We start from the raw sequence: 22695 nt of genomic DNA, 5'->3' as shown, positions 1-22695 counted from the left end.
CTTGTAATGTAATGTATGCATGATACTGGGTTTCTGAAATTGTAGCATCAGATGCATAGATTTGCAGACAATATAGAGGACTACAGACCCCATATACAATAACTGTATATATACACATTATAGACCAGGGGTGGGCAGTAAGCGGCATGCTGAAACTGATACAAGGCATGCTGGGATGTGCAGTTCATCAACAGCAGGAGGACCGCTTATTGCCCACCCCCTGTTATAGACCATACTGCAGTTACCTGAACATTTGGATTCGACAAGAGATGCCAACCGAATCAATCTTTAGGTGCCCATACGTTTATAGAATTTGGGCCCGTTCTACATGATTCCAGCGCATCAGGCCGAGAAATCGGGTGAAAAGCATCAAATCACAGAGGTTTTACCTCAGATTCCAATCTGGTGCTCGGTCTGGTACAGGATTGCCTGCCCTGCCGGATGGGGCTAGTAGGGTCCCGGAAATCGGGTCCCCCTCCCGGCCCCTTGGAAAGGTGGCAAACCTTCCGAATTCCACCGGGCCCACCCACTCACCGCATCATCCCTTTTGTTTAAATACCCCCGACCCGGTGTTTAAATGCCGCGATTCGCAGCTTTTCAGGAGAGTGGGGCTAAAATGATCCCGATATCAGGCCCCGCCCCCTGCAGTTCTGTTGCCAGTCTTCTCTCCGGGCTTCTCCTGGAGAGGAGACTGTCAATGTAGGCAACCCTGGTGTGGTGTACAGATCCGGAGATCGCCGTGACTGCCACAAGGATTTGCCATATTCTTTGACAGTATGGTATATTGTAACCAATCCTACCACTGAAAAGCCTGGCGGCTCCCTGACGGGCAGCAGCCAATGATAGCTTAGTGTATGGGGGCTTTTTTTTTAAATGTTAATTCCAAAATGAAACCTGCAATCAGGAAGGTGTCCTGTACTTATTGCACAATGTCCGTTTATTGCTCAAAATATTTTATTTTTGTTATTTGATGCTTTTAAACAACATTAGATGCCATTCTTAATAGAATTGTAGCTTTAGTGACTTGTATTTATGACCCTTATTGCATATAAAGAAAATGCACAAGACGTGGCTTTAATGTAACACGACCATTCGAATTGTGTAACTCCTAGGACACACCTAGGCCGATACGTGGAATGTAAATCATTTCGGTGTCGTTGGCCTGCTGTAACCCCGCTTCCCTTCACAATCTCTACTCATTCCCTAAGCCCCCTTCCAGGCCCACTTACTGCCACACAGGGGCTAGGAGGGAATGGGATGTCTCTAGAGATAGACCAGAGGCCGCAACCCATGTCACATGATCAGAGCAGTCTGACAAGTCAAGCTGGATCTTAGAACGGCAATAGAAGCTGGACTCTGTATCTCCTTAATGTCAACTCTCACCTGAAGCATAAGAAGGGAACGGGGATTTTTCTTGATTTGGGCTTTCCTCAATAAACACCAGATAGATAAATGACATTTCAGAATACAATGAGGAAACATCTGTGATCTGTACACGCTGTAACCCCTATCACGCTGCAGCCAAGGTTATTACACGTTCTGTAATAATACGCAGCGCATTTCTCTGCATCATCGATGGAGACAGCTCATGTTATGAATGAGAAGAGACAGGCTCGGCAGCGAGAGACAGATCTGCAAAGTGACACTACTCTTCTCCAGGCCGGCACTCCAGAATGAGAGCGCGCATGTCTCTTAGAGCACCCTGCAGACTTTCGGACAGTCTCTCAGCATCCGTCTCCTGACAGCAGTCAAAAGCAGAGACGCACACAGTAATACTGTTCTGGGAAGGTGCAAAACAGACGCTGTACCCATCAGGAACCAGGGGACCGTAACAGATCACGCAGTCCAAGGGAGTGGACACCTGGAATGGAGAGAGAGGGAGAAAGAGAATGTTAGCTCTGTGGGTTTATAAGCGGTATGAAAAGTTATGTGTAATATGTGCAATATAGGGGTGGTATAAGAGGAGAGGTCTATCGAGAGAAGAGGAGGAGCTTCAGGGGCCTATCGAGAGAAGAGGAGGAGCTTCAGGGGCCTATCGAGAGAGGAGGAGGAGAAGCTTCAGGGGCCTATCGAGAGAGGAGGAGGAGCTTCAGGGGCCTATCGAGAGAAGAGGAGGAGCTTCAGGGGCCTATCGAGAGAAGAGGAGGAGCTTCAGGGGCCTATCGAGAGAAGAGGAGGAGCTTCAGGGGCCTATCGAGAGAAGAGGAGGAGCTTCAGGGGCCTATCGAGAGAAGAGGAGGAGCTTCAGGGGCCTATCGAGAGAAGAGGAGGAGCTTCAGGGGCCTATCGAAAGAAGAGGAGGAGTACCCAGTACTGTATGTGTCCACTTCCTACATTTGCCCCATTGGTAATATACCCATTTAGTGCAACCCTCCGTACTCCTCATCTCTATGAGGTGAAGTACCGACAGAGACCACTAGAGGTCCCTCAACTGACCATATTACTTTAATGTGCTAAAATATGTCATAACAGAAAGTAAAAGCTATTTTTTCAGTGACACTGATGCGTTTTAAGCTGGCTGGATATGAAGAGAGGGAGCTGTGAAGACAGAGATTGGAGGTAGGAGCAGATAGTGACTGGGGTGTTGTGGGCCAAAAACTGTCACAGCTCAAAGTGAAAGTCCATTGCAGAAGCCATCATGTATTCATCAATGTACAGTATGATCTAGAAATCAATACCTCTGACCACTCGACAAATAGATCTGTTTTGTTTCTATTACCCACATTGGTGGCAGCCATTTTGTGGACTGAATCAACATGGAGGAGAAAGCCGATTTTGAATTCACCAAGAGCCATAACCTCACTGAGGTACAAAATGTCCTCTTATAATTTTGTGGAATGAACCAATGTATCTGGTGCAATGTAAATAGCCCCAAGGTCATGTCTTATGGGATATCATTATATATCCTGAAACCATGGCCTGTTTGGGTACTTGAGGTAATGATTGTGGAACTCGAGGCTGCAATGACACTTTCGGCCAGACCTGTCCTGTGAAGAGCTTCCAATGAGACGAGACGGCATAGGACGTATCCATGAGGAGAGCGGGGAGAGCCAAGCCAGAGGAAATACACAGCATCTTCATGGCCAGGATCGCGCCATCCACAGACTGCCCCTGTAACACCTAGAACACAGAAAATTTACTAAATGTGAGAGAAGTAAAAGGTGGAAATACTGTATAACACGTGAAAGCGAATATAGTCTCATGTGGTTATTTATTATTGTCCACCAATAAGAAATATGAATAATAAAATAAGACAATATTAACCCCTTCCCGACATTTGACGTATATATACGTCATGGCCGGGATGTACTTCCCGACACATGACGTATATATACACGTCATGACTTTAAACTGTCCCCGCGTCTATAGACGCGGTGACAGTTTAAACATGTCTGCTGTCCCTGACAGCAGACATGTCCCTGCATGCCCAGGGGGGGCGGCGATGCCTCCCCCCCGTCGGCGATCGCTGTGATTGGCTGTTCAATGTGAACAGCCAGTCGCAGCGTTTTCCTGTGTTACCGGCGAATCAGACGCTCGGTAACACAGGTGTCAATCACCGTCAGGTGTGAGGGGGCATGAGGGGGTCACCGGTGATGACCACACCTCACCCCACCTCACCCCACCTGCCCCCAAGGCTGTGATTGGTCCGTCGGACCGACGGACCAATCACAGCCAAGGCGCGTCATTTAAACTAACGGTGACTGCGCTGCAGACGCCATTCTGGTCTGGAATTGCGTGCAGAGCGGTCACCGGCCAATCTGTTGTAATATACTGACCTGATCCTTGCCTGATACTTACCTGATCACCGCTGGTAGCGTGCTGCCAGCAGCTGGATGCTTCCTGGATCTTGTGACTTCCTGTGTGCTGCTGCTGCAGTGTCATAGAGTCACAGATCGTGAGAGATAGTGACAGATAGTGACAGAGAGTGACAGAGAGTGCTATATTTTGTGTCTGCTGCACCCCTTTTGTGCTGATCAGTATATCTGTGCTGATCAGCAACTTTTTGGTTTTTTTTTTTTTTTATATATATACCTGTCAGTTGCACCAAAGGTTGTGCTGCCTGTGCAACTGACTGCTGCCCCCCCTTTTGTGCTGATCAGTTTAAATTAATTTAGATCAGCAACTTTTTGGGGGTCCAGGTTTTTTTTTTTTATATATACCCTGTCAGGTTGCACCCACAGTTGTGTGCCTGCTGCCCCTCACTGCTAATCAGTGTTGCATCACTGCATCACTGATCTGCAGTTTTTTGTTTTTTTGGAGAGTGCAGTGGGGTTTTGTTTTTACACCCACGTTGCTTTTGTGGGTGTCCTGTGGCCGCTGATCAGTGACGTACATCACTGAACAGCATTTTTGGCACAGGGTTGATATAATTTTTTTTTTGCAGTTTTTTTAAATTGTTTTTTTTTTGGAGAGTGCTGTGGTTTATTACACATACGTTGCTTTTGTGGGTGTCCTGTGGCCGCTGATCAGTGACGTACATCACTGAACAGAATTTTAGGCACAGGGTTGATATAATTTTTTTTCTGCAGTTTTTTTAAATTGTTTTTTTTTTGGAGAGTGCTGTGGTTTATTTTTTTTTTAAATTGTTTTTACACCCACGTTGCTTTTGTGGGTGTCCTGTTGCCTTTGAGCGCTGTTCAGTGACGGACGTTACTGACCAACATCTGTGCTCAATTTTTGGCGCAGGACCTTTTATTTTATTTTTTTAACCCCTTCAATTATTATTTTTTTTTATTGGGATCAAATTCCTGTATAAAGTATTTTTTTTTCTGCACTACATACACACTACACACTACATACCCCCCGTGTTGAAATAAAGTTTGTACCCCCCCCTACACTATACACGTGTTGAAACATTACACTTACAGAAACACAAAAATAAAAATGGCATCCCAAATGTCATCCCAGTCATCCAGAAGAATGTATTCAGCGGAGGAGGCATATGCCATGCTTGCCTCTGACTCTGACACAGCCAGTGATGCAAGCGGGGAATTTGAAGGATTCGTCTTAAGCTCCTCTTCCTCCTCTAGTGATGAGTGACCCCCTCAAAGACGCCCCCGTAGAGCAGCTGAGACCCCCCCTCCAAATGATTGATCCCGTATGGACCCCACCACCAGACAATTTTGAGCCCCAGGTTCCTGAGTTTTTGGCCATCCCAGGAATCCAATTTGATTCAACAGGTCTCAGAGAAATTGACTTTTTCAAATTATTTTTCTCTGATGATTTTATAAATTTAATGGTGGACCAAAGTAATTTATATGCCCAGCAGTTTATTGCTCAAAACCCCACGTCATCATTTGCTAGGACCCCTGTAGATGCAGTAGAGATGATGACGTTTTGGGGTCTGGTGTTACATATGGGCATAGTAAAAAAGCCAGAAATTAGGCAATATTGGAGTACAGATGTTCTGTACAGCACCCCATTTTACCGTATGGCCATGACTCGGACTCGTTTTGAGACAATCCTTAAATTTTTACATTACACTGATAATGCACAGTGCCCACCCAGAGATGATCCCACCTTTGACCGGCTATTCAAAGTCAGGCCGGTCATTGATCATTTCAGTGCCAAATTTGCAGAGATGTACATCCCTGAAAAATTTATTTGTATCGACGAGTCCCTTATACATTTTAAAGGAAGGGTTAAATTCCGCCAGTAAATTCCCAGTAAGAGGGCAAGGTATGGCATAAAAATGTATAAACTGTGTGAAAGCACCTCAGGGTACACCCACAGGTTTAGGGTATATGAAGGAAAGGATTCAAGAATTGAACCACCAGAATGCCCCCCCTCCCTCGTAGGTGTTAGTGGAAAAATTGTCTGGGATTTAGTGCACCCCTTCCTGGATAAAGGTTATCACCTCTATGTGGATAACTTTTACACTAGCATCCCCCTGTTTAAGGCCCTTGGTTCAAGAGGTACAGCAGCTTGCGGTACTGTGCGCAAGAACCAAAGAGGCCTCCCAAAAACGCACATTGCCCAAGTACTGAGAAGGGGTGAAAGCAGGGCACAATCCACCGAAAATATGTTGTTGGTCAAATATAAGGACAAGAGGGATGTCCTTATACTGACAACAATTCATGGAGACAGTACCACCTCCATCCCTGTACGAGGTACCAGTACCCACACCTCAAAACCTAATTGTATCCTAGATTACAATAAGTACATGGGCGGAGTGGATCTTTCAGATCAGGTACTGAAGCCGTACAGTCCCCTGCGGAAAACAAAAATCTGGTACAAGAAGCTGGCCGTGTATATCATCCAGATGGCACTGTATAACGCTTACGTGCTATTCCGTTCTACCAGCCAGAGGGGGACATTTATGCACTTTCAAGAGGAAGTCATAAAGGGCCTAATATTTGGGAACCAGCAGGCAGAGGGCCCCAGTACTTCTAGTACTGGCCCCCGTATTGTACCAGGGCAGCATTTTCCTAACGAAATCCCCTCCACTGCAAGAAAGGGCAGGACACAAAAAAGGTGCAAAGTTTGCTATAAAAAGGGAATAAGAAAGGATACTATTTTCCACTGTGAAACTTGCCCCGACAAACCCGGCCTATGTATAAAGGAGTGTTTTAAAATATACCACACATCTATGGATTATTAGGTTCATCATTTCACCGTGCTTCGGGGGTCTTGCTAATGCCACATAGCACCCACCATTCATTCCACCAGAATCTGTGCTGCAAAATCCAAAAATCACTCCTTCCCTTCTGAGTCCTGCCATGCACCCAACTGGTATTTTTTGGTCACATATGAGGCATTGCCATACTCGGGAGAAATTGGGGCACAGATTTTGGGGTGCTTTGTCTCCTTAATTCCTTGTGAAAATGAAAAATTTTGAGCCAGAACTGCATTTTTGTGTAAAAAATTTAATTTTTCATTTTCACTGCCCAGTTGTACCACAATTGGTGAAACCCCTGGGGGTTTGAAATGTACACTATACCCCTAGATGAATTCCCTGAGGGGTGTAGTTTGCAAAATGGGGTCACTTGTGGGGGGGTTCCACTGTATTGGTGCTTCGGGGGTCTTGCTAATGCGACATAGCACCCACCAACATTCCACCATAATCTGTGCTGCAAAATCCAAATATCACTCCTTCCCTTCTGAGTCCTGCCATGCACCCAAATGGTATTTTTTGGTCACATGTGAGGCATTGCCGTACTCAGGAGAAATTGGGGCACAGATTTTGGGGTGCTTTGTCTCCTTCATTCCTTGTGAAAATGAAAAATTTTGAGCCAGAACTGCATTTTTGTGTAAAAAATGTAATTTTTCATTTTCACTGCCCAGTTGTACCACAATTGGTGAAACCCCTGGGGGTTTGAAATGTACACTATACCCCTAGATGAATTCCCTGAGGGGTGTAGTTTGCAAAATGGGGTCACTTGTGGGGGGATTCCACTGTATTGGTGCTTCGGGGGTCTTGCTAATGCGACATAGCACCCACCAACATTCCACCAGAATCTGAGCTGCAAAATCCAAAAATCACTCCTTCCCTTCTGAGTCCTGCCATGCACCCAAATGGTATTTTTTGGTCACATGTGAGGCATTGCCGTACTCGGGAGAAATTGGGGCACAGATTTTGGGGTGCTTTGTCTCCTTCATTCCTCGTGAAAATGAAAAATTTTGAGCCAGAACTGCATTTTTGTGTAAAAAAATAAATTTTTCATTTTCACTGCCCAGTTGTACCACAATTGGTGAAACCCCTGGGGGTTTAAAATGTACACTATACCCCTAGATGAATTCCCTGAGGGGTGTAGTTTGCAAAGTGGGTTCCTAACTTTTAGCATCTTATGGTGCCTAGAAACCTACATGGTGCCTAAAAAATAATCTCATAAAGAGGAGGCTCCAAAATCAAGTAGGTGCTCCTTCTATAATGAAGCCTGTGGTTTGGTCAACGTGCACACTAGGGCCACATATAGGATATTTATGAAAACAAAAGAATTGGGGGAATCAATTTTTAGTCACATTTCTCTAGTAAAATCTACTGTGTTCCTTAGAAAAATGTATTAAAATTGCAAATCTGCAAAAAAAAAGTTTTGAATACTGTGAGGGGTGCAGTTTTTGAAATGGCATCATTTATGGGGGTGTCTCACATACAAGTCCCTCAAAGTCACATCAGAACTGAACTGGTCCCTAAAAAAATCAGTGTTTGAAATTTTCTTGAAAATTTGAGAATTTGCTATTCATATTTTAAGCCTCCTAGTGTCCAAAAAAATGAAAAGGAGGTTGAAATAATGATGGAAACATAAAGTAGACATATGGTCTATGTTAGTTATTAACTATTTTGAGTGGTATGATTATTTGTCTCACAAGCAGAAAATTTAACATTTTGAAAATTGCTAATTTTTCCATTTTTTTACGACATTTTGGTATTTTTCACAAAAAAACACAGACTCTATCGACCCAAATTTACCACTAACTTGAAGTACAATGTGTCACGAGAAAACAATCTCAAAATCACTGGGATAAGTAAAAGCAAAAAAAAGTTATCCCCACTTAAGTGATACATGTCAGATTTGAAAAAAAGGGCTCTGTCAGGAAGGCAAAAACATGCTGCGTCAGGAAGGGGTTAAGAGGTAGACATTTTTATTTTATTCCATTCACATTTTTGTAAACACGTTTGTTCTTTTTCTTTTCACAATATTATTCTCTGGCTTTTTAGATTGCTTTTAATCCAATAAATTAATAAGAGTTATGTTTTACATAAATATCTGTATATCTGGACCTCTAGAATTTCATATTAACATGGCATTTCACTAGAATAGTTCCAGTCAGTGCCCCCTAATGGGAATAGTTTTTGTTTTTGTTTTGGAGATATATGTGCTACGATCTCTCTGAATTATTGGGAAACACGTGGATGGCAATGGATTATTTTTATTAGTTATATACATAGGGCCGTATTCAATGTGACCGGCGAGGCGGGGACATGCTGAAAACAAGTGACCGTCGCTGTTTAACCCTAGCACCAGCCGCTCGCCCTATTCTATGTTCTGGGGGGAATCCTCGCTGTCAGAGGACAGTGAGGATTCCCCCCAAACTGTGAGACTCGTGGCTAATGCAGGGTGCTTTGCTGTTTTAGCGGCTGCACACGCCATTTCCCCATCGCTACACCTAGCGAGGTGGAAACGGTGTGTCCAGGGGGTCAGTTGAATACGGACCCTACGAGATGTCACAGCTCGCAAAAGTCATTCCATACAAACCATTTTTCTCTGCATACCTTTCAATCACGTGTTTGAAATATGACAGTTGAGGGGCGCAGAGTGTGAGGCCCCATGGTAGGGGCCCATGCTATGGGGTGTCCAGACTCCACTGGGGGCCACCATAGAGGCTTGGCCAGCCATTAGAGAGGGCATGGGCTGGGTCCCTTGAGGTTTATAGATAGATAAAATACTGATAGTTGATGCATGAAAATGCACCTCACTTTCCCGGTGGTACCTAACTCCAAATAGATTAAAACGCATATACCCAGGGGCAACAGAGAGTTGCTGGCGGAACTGTGGACACAATGGTAATTTAATTCACATTTTTTTGGGAATGCCCGCGAATTCAGGAAATCTGGAGATTTACATTAGATTTGATTTATCAAATCGTGGGTATTAGACTCCCAAAGGCACCCGAATATATGCTGCTCCCCATGAATATACCTGGAGTAAGACACCCTATACAAAAATTTATATGGCATGTGCTGAGTGCTGTAAAAATAAAAATAGCGGTTAATTGGAAGATGGTAAAGGCACCAGCTGAAATAGCAATAAAAGAAATGATTTGGCATTTGTTCCATATGTAACATCTCTCTAGTATGGTGGAAGAGAAAATGGAGACCTTTAAAGAAACTTGGTCCCCTTGGTTAAGATATAATAACTTGCCGATTGATTGAAAAAGGGAAAAAAGTTAAGGAAAAGGGACGCTGAAGCATGGGATAAAGGGATTTAAAAATAAGGAACCTAAGAAGGAGAGTAAAGCCTCTTTTAGGATAAAGTAATAAAGGAACCTCAAAACACCCGTTACCCCCCCCCCCCATTTCCCCACCCTCCCTTCCCTAGTCTCCTTCCCCTTCCCCAAATTGGGCCAATGTAGCTCAGGAAAAGGACTCATTTAATGAAGCGGGCTATCCCACCTTCCTGCCCCTCATATCCCCCCCCCCCCACTATCCTATTTCTTATATTTGGTGTCTGTCTGTTAATGTTGCGTATGTGGTTTAGTTGTTAAGTGGTTAATAAATGGAGATATAAAAATCAGACGTAAAACTAAAAGGCTATAACCTACTGTAATTTAGGGGAGGGCCCAATAGGTAGAGGACATAAAGTCAATGGGACTTTTTTGAAAATTAACAAAGCCCTACCTTGTGGACCCCATTAGCTATTAACTTATACCAAAAAGGAGTTAAAGAGAAAGGATTAACTCAGGGTAGGCTAATATCAAAGGTTGGGAATCTCGGTTTTATTCGCTATAAATGTGGAAACAGGGATCCCACACTCATACACCCGAAGGGGAAGACACTGGTATAGGAGTAAAATGAGCCTCTTTAGTTGTTGTTATAATTAGCCTGATTATTGTCATCTTTTTTTTTTGTGTGTGTTCAGGGGCGGTGAGTATGACTAAGGACTGCGGGTAAAAAGTATATAAATGGACAACTGTTATAAAGTATAAATTTTAAGAATTTGGTGGAAGATCATGGAATAATTGGATTGATAAGAAATTCATGATAGAATAAACTAAAGTAGAGCAGAATGAATAACGCAGTCCTTTGTCGATAAGCTTACCCTCCCAGATATTGGATACGCTGGGAATCTTGTATATATGACTGAATGTTATATGTGTGTAACTGTGGACCTCAGAAAGTGGCGAATGTAATGTTTTGCATAACGGAAAATAAATAAAAAAGTATTATTAAAAAAAAAAAAAAAAAAAAAAAAAAAAAAAAATGCACCTCACTAATAACAGGACTGCACTGTAGACAACACACGATAGTAATGTGCAGTATACGGCAACACACTGTATGCATCCAAGTGGCTCTATCAACATAGGCCGACACATTCAAAAAGTTTACCAGGAGGAGGTAGGCCCGAGTGCAGTGGGGGCCTATCGGGAATTTCCCCCGTCGCTGTGGGCCAGTCTGACCCTGGGTAATCCTACAGGTAATCAAGTATGTCAGGAACAAACACACAGCAAGCATGGTATATAGATGATATACTATGGGATCAGTAAGTGTTAATATATGTGTCTTCTAATTCCAACTGGGGTGCAGGATATCAGAGAACTGTACACACAACACATGCACACACACTGTATATACACACACAACACATGCACACACACTGTATACAAATTTAAAGACAGAACGCAGAATGTTCATTGCCCTTCAGTGTATCTCAGTCACATTGAAGGTTATAGACCAGAGATCCCCCCATAATAGTGCCCAATACAGAGAATATCACAGCTCTCATCCATGCTGCTATTAGTGTGTGAGACAAACTGACAGAGCATAGCACACACTACAACACCAGAAGACGACTGGCACCACCTACTGGCTATTGTTGGAAAACGCAACATTATGAAGTTTTTGAAGAAACCACATTTTCAAGGTAAGCAGCATCTAATGTGATTTATAAAACAGAGACATAAGGGAAAGAATGGAGAATGTACATATTATTATTACAGCAATAAGGGATGTATGGGCAATCTCACCTGCTCCGTAGCAGCTTGGTGACTCTCTACAGCTCTCAACATGAGAGACAACTTCTCTTCTGCCTACAGTAGGTCACAAACACAAAATAGAAAGGTATAATAATATTATTATTAAAGTGCACCCATCATCTAGGGGTGACCATCAGTGCAGTCACCATCGATGGTTGCCATGGATGGCGATACTGAAACCAGCCATATTCATAAAACTATATGACTGATGACCATCAATAGTTTTTCCTATAGATGGTCATTCCATTTATTTGACTAACTGGCCTGTGGGCCGATCAAAATGTGGGGGCAGGGCTTCACAGGTGTCGGGGGCCGTGTCCTGGCACTTTGGAGAAAAAACAAAAGCAAAACATTGATTTTTTTGTGCCATCAATGGAAGGAGACCAGATGGTTCTTTCGATCGTTGGAAAAAAAGAGACCGATCTGTAGACCAATTAATAATAATGGAAACTGTTAATTTGTTGCAAACCAGTAACACCACTGAGAAATAAGTTGCCTAGGTGATCTCTCTGATCCCTAATTCATTGATATGCTGCAATCTTATAAATAGGAGTTAAACCCCCAAAACAGGATCCTTCTAGTGAATGTAGCTGATTGATGCATGTTAAGACCACTCCCACAAACATGTTATCCTATAACTCCTCCCATGAGGATCCATAGTCATGTCACATGACCTTTTCCCAACCCATGAATTACCGGTTTGTTGGGATCATCTGCAGCTTGAACAAACTCCAGCGCCTCAGGGGAGGAGCAACGCACAACATCCGAACGCCCCATATGAAATGCTCTGAGTGAGACGGCCTCACAAGTGGCACAGAGAGAGCCATGTAACCTGGACAAGAGGGCAAAATGATAGGCAAGGACCCATTTACCCATAAGGGCAGATAAGCTCATATTCCTCTAAATACTCTACCTGTAATACGCCAGCTGGAGGCAGATTTGCAGAAACGCCCCGGGTCTCATCTTGTGCCTCTTGGGAAATTTCTTCCCGAAATCAGGAAAAGAGAAGCAGCAGATGTCAAGGTCATTGACCAACCTGGGGGCGAAAAGACAGAACAAGGGCCGTCACATATGTTTGGTTAATGTGATACTGCCGATTGGCTACATACAACGCCTATGGATGGACAACGCAAACCGATGTTTGACAAACATCAATATTCAATGGAAACACTTTTTCCATTTGATATTATTCTGATAACTCACCAACCTAAAAAACAACCCAGGACTTAACCTGTAGTATGGTGTAGTGAGCAGTATGTTTGTACTACCGTACTCACTGTTACATACACTCAGTGTCTGAATGATGGAGCGGAACATATACAGAGCACCGGCCAGTGATGCATGAGGATAGCGGTGTGTGGATGGGGTCACAGTATCAGGTATCTCAGGATATCACGGGGCATTGTGCCACTGCAGAGCTCTAACACAGTGACAAGATGGAGCAGCGCATTCTCAGAAGACCGAACAGCGGCCATCTTGGCCAAGTGTTGATGCCTCCATTACCTGATGTTTTAGCCCACTCAATAGCTCAAACAATAGGCACACTGAACATAGCCAAAGACCTACAGAGAATATATAATCGCACAGATCTGCTGAGGCTGGATCAAGTAAGGAGAAAAATCAGGCTACCCAGAGATTAAATATAAATATTGTGGCTGCCAATACAGTTTATTAGATTACAAAATATATTTACAAACCTGAAATGCTCTTTATTTTATTGGTACCATGGGGTTTATCAGACAGACACAGTATAATTGTATATGTGGGCAACTTGATATTATTAAGTTTCTAAAAGGACAACGGAACTCAGAAGACAGGAGACCAAGTTTAGGGTGGGACACTACAAACGCGGTGTACAAAAGAAGCCTTTTAGCCAGGCCTGACAATGGGGTCTTTCTCTGCAGTAATTCGATCATTTCTATTCAATTAGCAAGCCAAATCTGCAGAAGGGCTCTTTATGTAACAGAATGGTTGCGTGAGCCCACACCACTATATAGCCCTAATTAAATTACTTATTTATTCATAAATATCGTTTTTTCATTGTCGGCTATGTACAGATGAGATGATGCAAAAAATGCAGGCCTCCGACGATGATGTGGCTGTAGTTATTTTGTTTATGAAATGGGTACTTATATAGCACCAGCATATTCAATTGCACTTTACAATTGGGAACAAAACAGTGATGTCAGCATTGATATGATGTCACATCAGCATTGCTATAACGGGGAACGGCAGCATTTTGATTGTACGGATGTCTATGCATTAGTGAGTATTCCTGATCCTAACCCTAACGGTTGGGAGGAATTTGGAGATATACGTTGGTGTAGTCTCGCTGATTGCTTCCTATGAAAGCAGAGGTATTTTATACTGATTTCAGCCTGACAGCGGAGCAGCAGTAAAGGAACATCTTGCAGGGAAGGTCAGTCTTGCAGCTGCACTCAGTATAGACTGCAAAGGAGGGGGAACGTCGGTCTAAGACCAGAAAGGGGCCTATTACAATATTGATTGCATGTATTAAAGGGTTTGAGGGCAACTTAATAGCAAACATCAGGTGAGTTATCCAAGTACTGATTACTCAACGGTGGCTGCCATTTTGCAGACTGAACCAATATTTGTGTGAGGGCAGGGCCGCCACTAGGAATTGTGGGCCCGGGACTGACCTTTAGTCCGCCCCGCCCACCCCAGTACCATTACCTTTACTGTAGACCCATAGGAAAATACAATAATGAACACATTTCTCTGTACCATTAGTTGCATTGCTGCGATGGGATGCAGTTTAAATCCCGACGCCGGAATCCCGAAATCCCGACACTTTCGCCCCCCGTGGGTGTCCACAACACCCTCGGAGGGAGAATAAATTAGTGTGCCCCTTGTCGGGATTTCGGCATTCGGGATTCCGGCATCGGGATTTTGAACGCCGGGATCCCGACCGCCAGCTTTTCATGCCAAATCCGCCGCGATGGTCATGCAATGCTGGTCTAGTATTCATTATGTCAGTGTTACATGGTTATTAATGTGGAAAAGAGCAAAGAATGATCATCAGACTGTATGTTCATATTCTCCATGAATACAGCAGTTACTATAAACCCGCCCACTGTTTATATTAGACCACACCCCCACATATAGCCCCTCCCCCATCCAAACTCACATGTCCAGGTTCTGCTTGGCTTGCTCTACGTGCTGTTTGGTCTCTGGGGGGAAATTGAAGTACAGCTTCCTTGGGGGAGGAACTCGGGTGATAGGAGTGCGGGGCGACAGCAGGCTGGGGCCCCTGGAACTGGTGGTGGAGTAAGAAGAGGGATAAGACTATAACAGGAGCAGGGCACTGTACTCCATTACATACAGTATATCTGTAGCCAGACACAGTATACACTCCCATTATATACTGTAGAAATGGTATTCTTATACACAGGATGGCTTAAATCAAGTACTGACTACACTGCGCCCTTGGTGAGGTCCCACGCAACATAACACTACTAACAATGGTTCTTCTTCAGATCTGATCGCAGTACAAATTTGTTCGTAAAATGGGCAAAATCATGCTGCGCTGCAGGTGGGGCAGATTTGCAGAGAGAGTTAGATTTGTGTGAGTTATTTTGTTTCCGTGCAGGGTAAATACTGGCTGCATTATTTTTACACTGCAATTTAGATTTCAGTTTCAACACACCCCACCCAAATGTAACTCTCTCTGCACATGTTACATCTGCCCAGCCTACAGTGCACATGGCTTTGCCCATTTTGAGAACAAATTTATACTGCGATCAGATCTGAATAATGGTGCCCATACACACTGCTGGGATGCGATGCGATGCGATGCGCGGCCACGCAGGTACAATATTGCATTGCATGAGTTTTGGAGTACATGCGATGCGATGTCCATTAGTGACTTGACTTAACTTAAAAAAAAAAAAAAAAAAGAGTCTGAAATCGCATTGCATCGCACCCGTACAGTACATTGCATCCACTTCCAGTGCCAAAGTCGCATGGTACCTTAAAGTTCAAAACACACAGCACATGAATATCGGTGCGTGTATGGGCACCTTAAGGGCCATTATCCGGGGAACCAAATGTACAATACAGGGGAAGATTTATCAAAACTTGGAGTGAGACAAAGGGTCTAAATCAGGGCTGGGCAACACCGGCCCTCCAGATGTTAGTGAACTACACATCCCAGGATGCTTTGCATTAGTTTTGTTATGTGGCAATGCTGAAACTCATGCAAGGCATGCTGGGACGTGTAGTTCCTCAACATCTGGAGGGCCGGTGTTGCCCAGCCCTGGTCTAAATGATCATCTAGTTTTAAAACTTAGAGTAAAAAAAAAACAACCTTTGTGTCCTCCAGTATAATAAATGGTGCTAGAGCCAATCATTTTTCAAACACAGGACAGTTAGGATCTGATTGGCTGGAGCACCACTGCCAGCTTGCAGCCTAATCCCCCCCCCCCCCACCCCAGTCCGCCTACACCTAACCATCCCATCCCACTAGTGCCTAACCCTCCCACCCCCTTTCCCTGGCCTGACCTGCTGGCGTATTAGCATCATGGCAGGCAGGATTCCGGTGCCGGTACCCTAACTGATGCTGGGATTCTGGTGCTGTTCTCCCGGTGGTAGTTGGGATGCCGTCATCGGCATACTGACCGCATCCCATTTTATCACTCGGTAATAAATAAGCTCCACGGTCTGCAAGATGACACTTAGAAGCTGATTGGTTGGTATCTCTCTCCAAGCTAAGGTAAGTCTCCTATCAGTAGTACCATGCGGTACCATTAATACCATACACATTACCTACCAGTAGTCCAACACATGGCGCAGCATTGTCAGCACGGCAGAGGCATCAGCTGTCGCTTGGTCATAGATCAGGCCGCAGGTTCCGTCTTCTCCAACCACAAACTGCAGGGGTCATACTCAGTGTCACTATAAGCTGTGGCGCTGTATGGTGTCAGTGTTTGGGGCAATGCAATGATACATTGGTAAGTACCAGTGGTGGATCCAGAGGGGGGGCTGCAGAACAGTTCCAAATTCAGATAGGGGAGCCACAACCACTGCCACTAACTGCCATTCCTAACTGACTCACTGGCAGTAGGTGTTTCTCCCCTATTTGAATTTTGAACTGTGTGCAGCCTCCCCCCTGGACACGCCACTGGAAAGGAGTAATGCAGGCAGCAAACGTGTGTAATGGGGGGGTTAGTAATAGAACCCAATAACTTTTAGAAGGTTCCTAGTCAGTATAAATGTGGCATAAGTGCAGGATGTGTGGAGGAAATAATAGTTATCAACATAGCTGCCTACCCTCCTGCCTGCTGCAGGAGACTCCCTGAAATAGCAGCAATCTCCCTCATGTCATTTAGCCCGCATTACACTGTTACATCATAGTTACCTCCCCTCCTGCATTCTGCAGGAGACTCCCTGACATAGCAGCAATCTCCCTCTCTCCCTCATTAGTCTATCAATCTCCCTCATGTCACCTAGCCCACATTACACTGTTACATTTTTGGGGAAAAAGGAATAAGAGACAGATGCATATACATTGAATCATCAGCACCATTTCCCAACACCTACCAAGTATAGTAGCTCTTACTAACGGCTTTGGGGCTCATCTACATTTGGATATAAGTCATTTTAGACGATTCCTCTCAGATGTAGCAGTACACACCCACGCTTCTAGGTGCTACGTTCAGAATCTCTCCATATATGGAACTAGACACGCCATTTGGGTGGAGCATGACACGCTGCACAAAATTCTGCTACCAACTATAATCTCCCTGAAACTAGTTTTCAAAAGTAGGCAAGTATGGTTCTCACACCTGCAGGGTCTTGTCGAACCAGCGGTTGCCGCTATTGGCGTGGCTGCCCCCTCCGTGCAACATCTGCGCGGCTGTACCACTGTTGTAAAGGTCCTCGGAGAACTTCAGCGCAGTAGCATCCAAACACACAGTCATGATGCTACTCTGGATGCTGCGGACGGACTCCCTGTTCAGCCGGTCTGGGGGACAGACACATAACGGAGTCATGCTTAGTCCCCACTACGCTACTGACCAATCATTGTGCAAGTCACCAAACTCACCCCGGATGAGGGAGCTGTACGCGCGCCCCCAGCTGTTTCTGTGGTCGGTGGTGAGCACGCCCACTGGCTCCTTGTCAGTCTTCTTGGAGTGCGCCCGCAGGAACAGCATCTGCTGGTGGATCTGATCTTCGGTCAGCGGCGAGCCATCGCTGTTGTACACATCGAGCTCGAAAAACTAAAAGAGGAAGAGAACAAACGGGATTAGAGATTCATTTGAAATAAATACAATAGTAATAAAGTGTAATGATATGACGTAATCTATAACACCCAATAGGATATCAGCTTCTAGTGCAGGCGTGTCCAAACTATGGCCCTCCAGCTGTTGTAAAACTACAAGTCCCATCATGCCTTGCCACATTTTTTCTATTAGGGAATGCTAAAACTGTGGCAAAGCATGCTGGGATGTGTAGTTTCACAACAGCTGGAGGGCCTGTTCTAAGGGGTAAATTTACTAAGATGGGATGTTTCCCATAGCAACCAATCAGATTCTACTTATTTATATAGCCCCTTCTAGAAGACAATAGAGAGAATGATTGGTTCAATAGAACTCCCATCTTCGTAAATGTACCCCACAATGGGGCAGACGTATTAAGCCCGGTGAAGAGAATTAAGTAGAAGGTGATAGCACACCAGCCAATCAGCTATGTTTGAAAAATGACAGTTGGGAGCTTAACAGTTGGTGGGTTATCAACTTCCAGTTAGGGGCTTAATATATAAATGGCAGGAAGTCTGAAATGTACGGGGGGCGGAATACCACCCCTGTGTTCAGTGACGTAGTCGCGGAATAGGATATAATGAACATTTTGTGATGTCATAGGAAGCTCTACGCGCCCTCACCTGGTAGTTCCTGCAGACAGTCACATGATGGGGGGCAGATTTGTTTGGCGGATGCAGGAGGACCCGATCCCTCTTGTGGCCGGGCTCCCGGCAGGATCCAAAGAACTTGTGGTACTGATCAGGGCATAACCTTTGTCCCCGCCAAAAGTCTTCCAGACCGTCGGCGCTGTTAGAGAGAAGTCGGATGAGGAACTTATTCCTTTCGCATGGAGAAGATATCATCAGCGAATCACATCATTATTAGGACCACCACAGACAGTGAACAGATAGTAGTAACATGGTGGCGTGGAGAGCACTTGGAGGCCAATGACTCAACCTTAGGCAGCTAGGACGGGATGTGCATATGGAATGTGCCACCGGATAGTATAGCCAAAGGCTGCTGTCCAATCTGGTGCATCCATTCCGACACTCCCCCTGTCCATACAAGTGTATAGATCCATACCAATACAGGTCTGCAGCTGGAAGCAGGAAACAATGAGGGGTCCCAGGCTATGATAGTCTCACTGACATTACATAATGCCCCTCTAAATTTGCATTGTCACTGAGGCACGGGCCTAGTGGTGGCACCTATTACAGGCATCAGGTGTTAGTCTGAGTCACTGGCTCTTTTATAATGTGCACGGTGAAGTGGGCAGCGGCGAGTGAGGAGTGGCACCGCCGCCAGGATGATTCATGTTGACGGCGCTTATCACTCGTCGCTACCCGCTTGGCCATGCGCATAATAAGAGTCACATGAGTCATGGTCCCGCGTTTCGGTGGTTTACTGGATCAAGTTGAGCTGAGCCACTGTCGCCCATTAGATACAATATACACACAGCCTATTGGCTGCTGTATATAGAATGGGCGTGAAGGCGCGGGGACAGCTGAGCCGAGCTGCTGAGTGGTGTAGTGGTGCCCAGTGTGTTGTGTGAGGTCATCATGCCTAACGCCTAATAGGGGTGGGGGCCGGACAAAAATGTTGTGCCTTGGGGGTGGCCTGACCCCTAAATCCGGCCCTGGGTCAGAGGAGAATGAGATGGAGCAGAATTGAAATGACAAACTCACCTCTCGATTTTGGCTTTGAAATCCAATACACCCGAGATCAGTTTAGAAGCAAATCTGGAAAGACAAGAATATATTAAGAGACCCCTAAGATGAAACCGAAATAGAGAGCTCCCACCTTCGGCATACAGCAAAGACCACCACGGCTGCGCTCTCAGAATGCAGAAGTGTCAGCGATGGGGGCATTTAAACCTCGGGAGACTGGGACATCAGCATTTGGGCAGAAGTTTGTGAATTTGGGTGCCGGACGCGGTCCCGACAGTCGGGATCCCAATAGTCATTTACCCGACGTCAGGATCCCGACGGTCAAAACTCTGACAGATGGTTGCCCGACGGCCACCGGCTATTCTCCCTTGTGGGGGTCAACGACCCCCATAGAGGGAGAATAGAATAGGTGGCGAGCGCAGCGAGCCTGCAAGGGGCTTTGTTGCGCTAACCATGCTGTCTGAGTCCGGGCAGTCGGGATCCCGACGTCGGGCTAATGACTGTCGGACCCCTGTACCACACCCTGTGAATTCAGTCTATTTACACATCCAGCATAAGGAATAGCCTGACAGTGTGTATATGGATGATATAGGAGGGACTGTACTGTATATCAGTGGCCGCCGGTCTGATGTACAGCGATACAGCACTAACCTCAGCTGTCCCTTCCAGTCTCTGTGCTCCTGCTGGGGGAGAACGACGGCTGGGCTGGAGTGTACCGGCAGGGGTAGGTGATTCTCCAGGTAAATGCACTCTTGTCTCCAATCGGTGAGCTGTGGAGGGCAGATAACGGGGACAGGTCAGCAGAGATTGGGGCAAGAGTGCAGGGGTATGGATACAAGGGGGGGGGACTGAGGGCGTATAATGAATGAGGGTGTTGCACTCACCCAGTTGTCAGTGCGCTCCGCTCTCTTCTGTAGCTGCCGCTGCAGTTCCTCCCCCTGTCCCCTCGGTCGTAGAAAATGCTCCACCAGTTCCCGGGTGCTCTCCAGCTCATCCTCACTTAGCAGAGGCTGGAGGGAGCGCAGGTAACGGGCAAGTATCTGGCGCAGGTCGGGGACCGGCTGGCGGGCAAGTGCGGGGGGAAGGTGCAACCTGCGGAGGAAAGCGAAGGGCAGCTGCGGAGGGGAGAGAGCAAAAATCAGGATGAAGCGGTTCATTTCTAAAGCTGTGTACACACGCTTAGATTTTTCCGTTTTCGATTCGATTTTGCTTTTTAGAAGCAAAATCGAATCCACATCGAATGGTTTTTAGGACACTTTGGATCTGCATTCGATTCAATGCGTGCTCCCGTTTTCTCAAAATCGAATAGAAAAATCTAGTGTCCAGCCAAGGAAATCTCGAATTCGATCCAGTAAATCAAATGAGTACATTGTGCCTACATTGTGAAATCGAATTGAATGCAAAAGTACAGATCTAATGCCAAATCGAATGGGAGGATCTAATGCCAGCTCTAATAGAAAATCGAATCTAACATCAAATCTAAAGCAAATCTAAGTGTGTGCACAGGGCTTCACTCAGAAAAAGGAGCAAGATTACAGGAAGTACATTTCCCATTACGGGACATAATTATCTAAACTTGTAGAGAGAGATAAAGTATCAACCCCACCGCTCTGTCCTTTTACAAGCTTTCATTCTCCATTTTATCACTCTTGAAACTTAGAGAATCTGGCCCTCAGTGTAAGATGACAGTTGGGAGCTGATTGGCTGATCGTTTCTCTCTCTCTCTCTCCACCTTGTCACTTCAAAACTAAGTACATCTGCCCCAGTGAGGAAAATTTGGGCAACCAATCAGATACTATCTATTATATTTTAGAAGGTGCTAAAAAAATTAGAAGTAGTTTCTGATTGTTTGCCCATAGCAACATCCCATGTGAACTACAACTCACGTCTTAGTAAATTTCCCTGTGTGTTTGAAAAAAAATGGCTTATTGGTCATTCCTTTAGGTGGCCATACACAAGCAGATTTATCTGCATATCTGTCTGGTTGGAACAAAAACATGGTTATGGATGAGAGCAAATGACAGTTGACCATTTGCTTGGAAATGCTGGAAAACTGACAAACTGTCACTTATCCATAACCATGTTTTTGTTCCAACCAGCCAGATCTGAAGATAAATCTTACTAGTGTATGGGCACCTTTTGAGTCCGATTCAGACCGGTTTGCTCAGCTGCCGCAGAACCATTGTAATTAGTATGTGTCCAGAATTAAAGGGATGAGGTGGTAACCCCAATCTGTAACCAGATCAGAGAAAGCCCAACAAGCTGACCCCACAGGGAACCAACTTCATACGGTGCAGCCTCCTAACACATGCTGACTGACTATAGGAAGCACACAGCTGTGATAGGCGTTCCGTTGCAATGCATGGTGCAGTATAAACAGCAGAGATATGAACACTATAGGTGCCGCAACGCTCTGGCAAAGCTGTAAACATAGATGCAATGCTCTGCATCACCCTAAAAAGACACGACACAGATCCCTAAAGCCAGAATACCATGGTTATGCCTATATTGCATGTAATCACCCAGCAGCTGCAATGCTCTGCAAGCCTCCTGGAGTGTGATAGACTGCAGGAATAATGTCATATCTCACCGATGCCCTGAGAGGTGCTGTGCAACAGATCAGGTGCCGGATCATCCTGCCAGCTGCCCCCCCTCCCCTCTGGGACAATTGGAAAGTTACCCCCAGCTGGGGTAGTCCACGGCAAGAGGTGTGGGGGGAGGAATAGGCCTGAGAGAGTGGCAGGGGTGGGACAGATCCACACTTCCTGCTGGGTGGAGCCTGCCTGAGTGGATTCTAGCTTGTACACACACGTGTGAGGGGAACATATGTTGTTGTGAATGTGTGCATATACAAAGTGACTGGATGTATACAGAGGCTGCATGTGTGCTGTGGATGTCTAGCCTCTGGTAATGTGTAACCTTATGGTACTGGTTTGTCATTACGATTACATGCCCTGTGACCAAGTAACTGCTTTATATAGGGATCATTGACAGGACAAGCTGTGCAAACATTGTGGGGAGATGTTACAGTCCAGTGGTCGGTGTCAAACTCATGGTCCTCCTGCTGCTGTGGA

General features: G+C 45.3%; 1 protein-coding gene across 1 annotated transcript; it reads right to left on the bottom strand.

Annotated features, from left to right (window-relative positions):
* Nucleotides 1-919: 919 nt before the first annotated feature.
* On the bottom strand, nucleotides 920-22391 carry LOC146036246 (carnitine O-acetyltransferase-like). The gene is made up of 14 exons (XM_083160126.1): nucleotides 22212-22391; nucleotides 20506-20736; nucleotides 20273-20391; nucleotides 19640-19693; nucleotides 18596-18761; nucleotides 17759-17933; nucleotides 17499-17677; nucleotides 16484-16584; nucleotides 14843-14971; nucleotides 12608-12730; nucleotides 12391-12526; nucleotides 11686-11748; nucleotides 2983-3120; nucleotides 920-1861 (listed from the first exon to the last, which is right to left on the bottom strand). Exons 1-14 carry the CDS (start codon nucleotides 22254-22256, stop codon nucleotides 1646-1648), a joined length of 1875 nt encoding a protein of 624 aa, XP_083016252.1. The 5' UTR covers nucleotides 22257-22391; the 3' UTR covers nucleotides 920-1645.
* Between the last annotated feature and the right edge of the window lie 304 nt (nucleotides 22392-22695).

Source organism: Crinia signifera, chromosome 9 (assembly GCF_055691185.1).
Source record: "Crinia signifera chromosome 9, ASM5569118v1, whole genome shotgun sequence".
NCBI lineage: Eukaryota > Metazoa > Chordata > Amphibia > Anura > Myobatrachidae > Crinia > Crinia signifera.
This window is presented reverse-complemented; position numbering and strand designations above follow the sequence as displayed.

Excerpts from the sequence above, each read along its gene's own strand:
- LOC146036246 (XM_083160126.1), bottom strand. The coding sequence starts at position 22,256 with ATGATCCGGCACCTGATCTGTTGCACAGCACCTCTCAGGGCATCG. Across the intron at positions 18,762-19,639 it reads TTCAAAGCCAAAATCGAGAG|CGCCGACGGTCTGGAAGACT; the intron begins GTGAGTTTGTCA and ends TCTCTCTAACAG. Across the intron at positions 17,934-18,595 it reads CTGTCTGCAGGAACTACCAG|TTTTTCGAGCTCGATGTGTA; the intron begins GTGAGGGCGCGT and ends TTCCTCTTTTAG.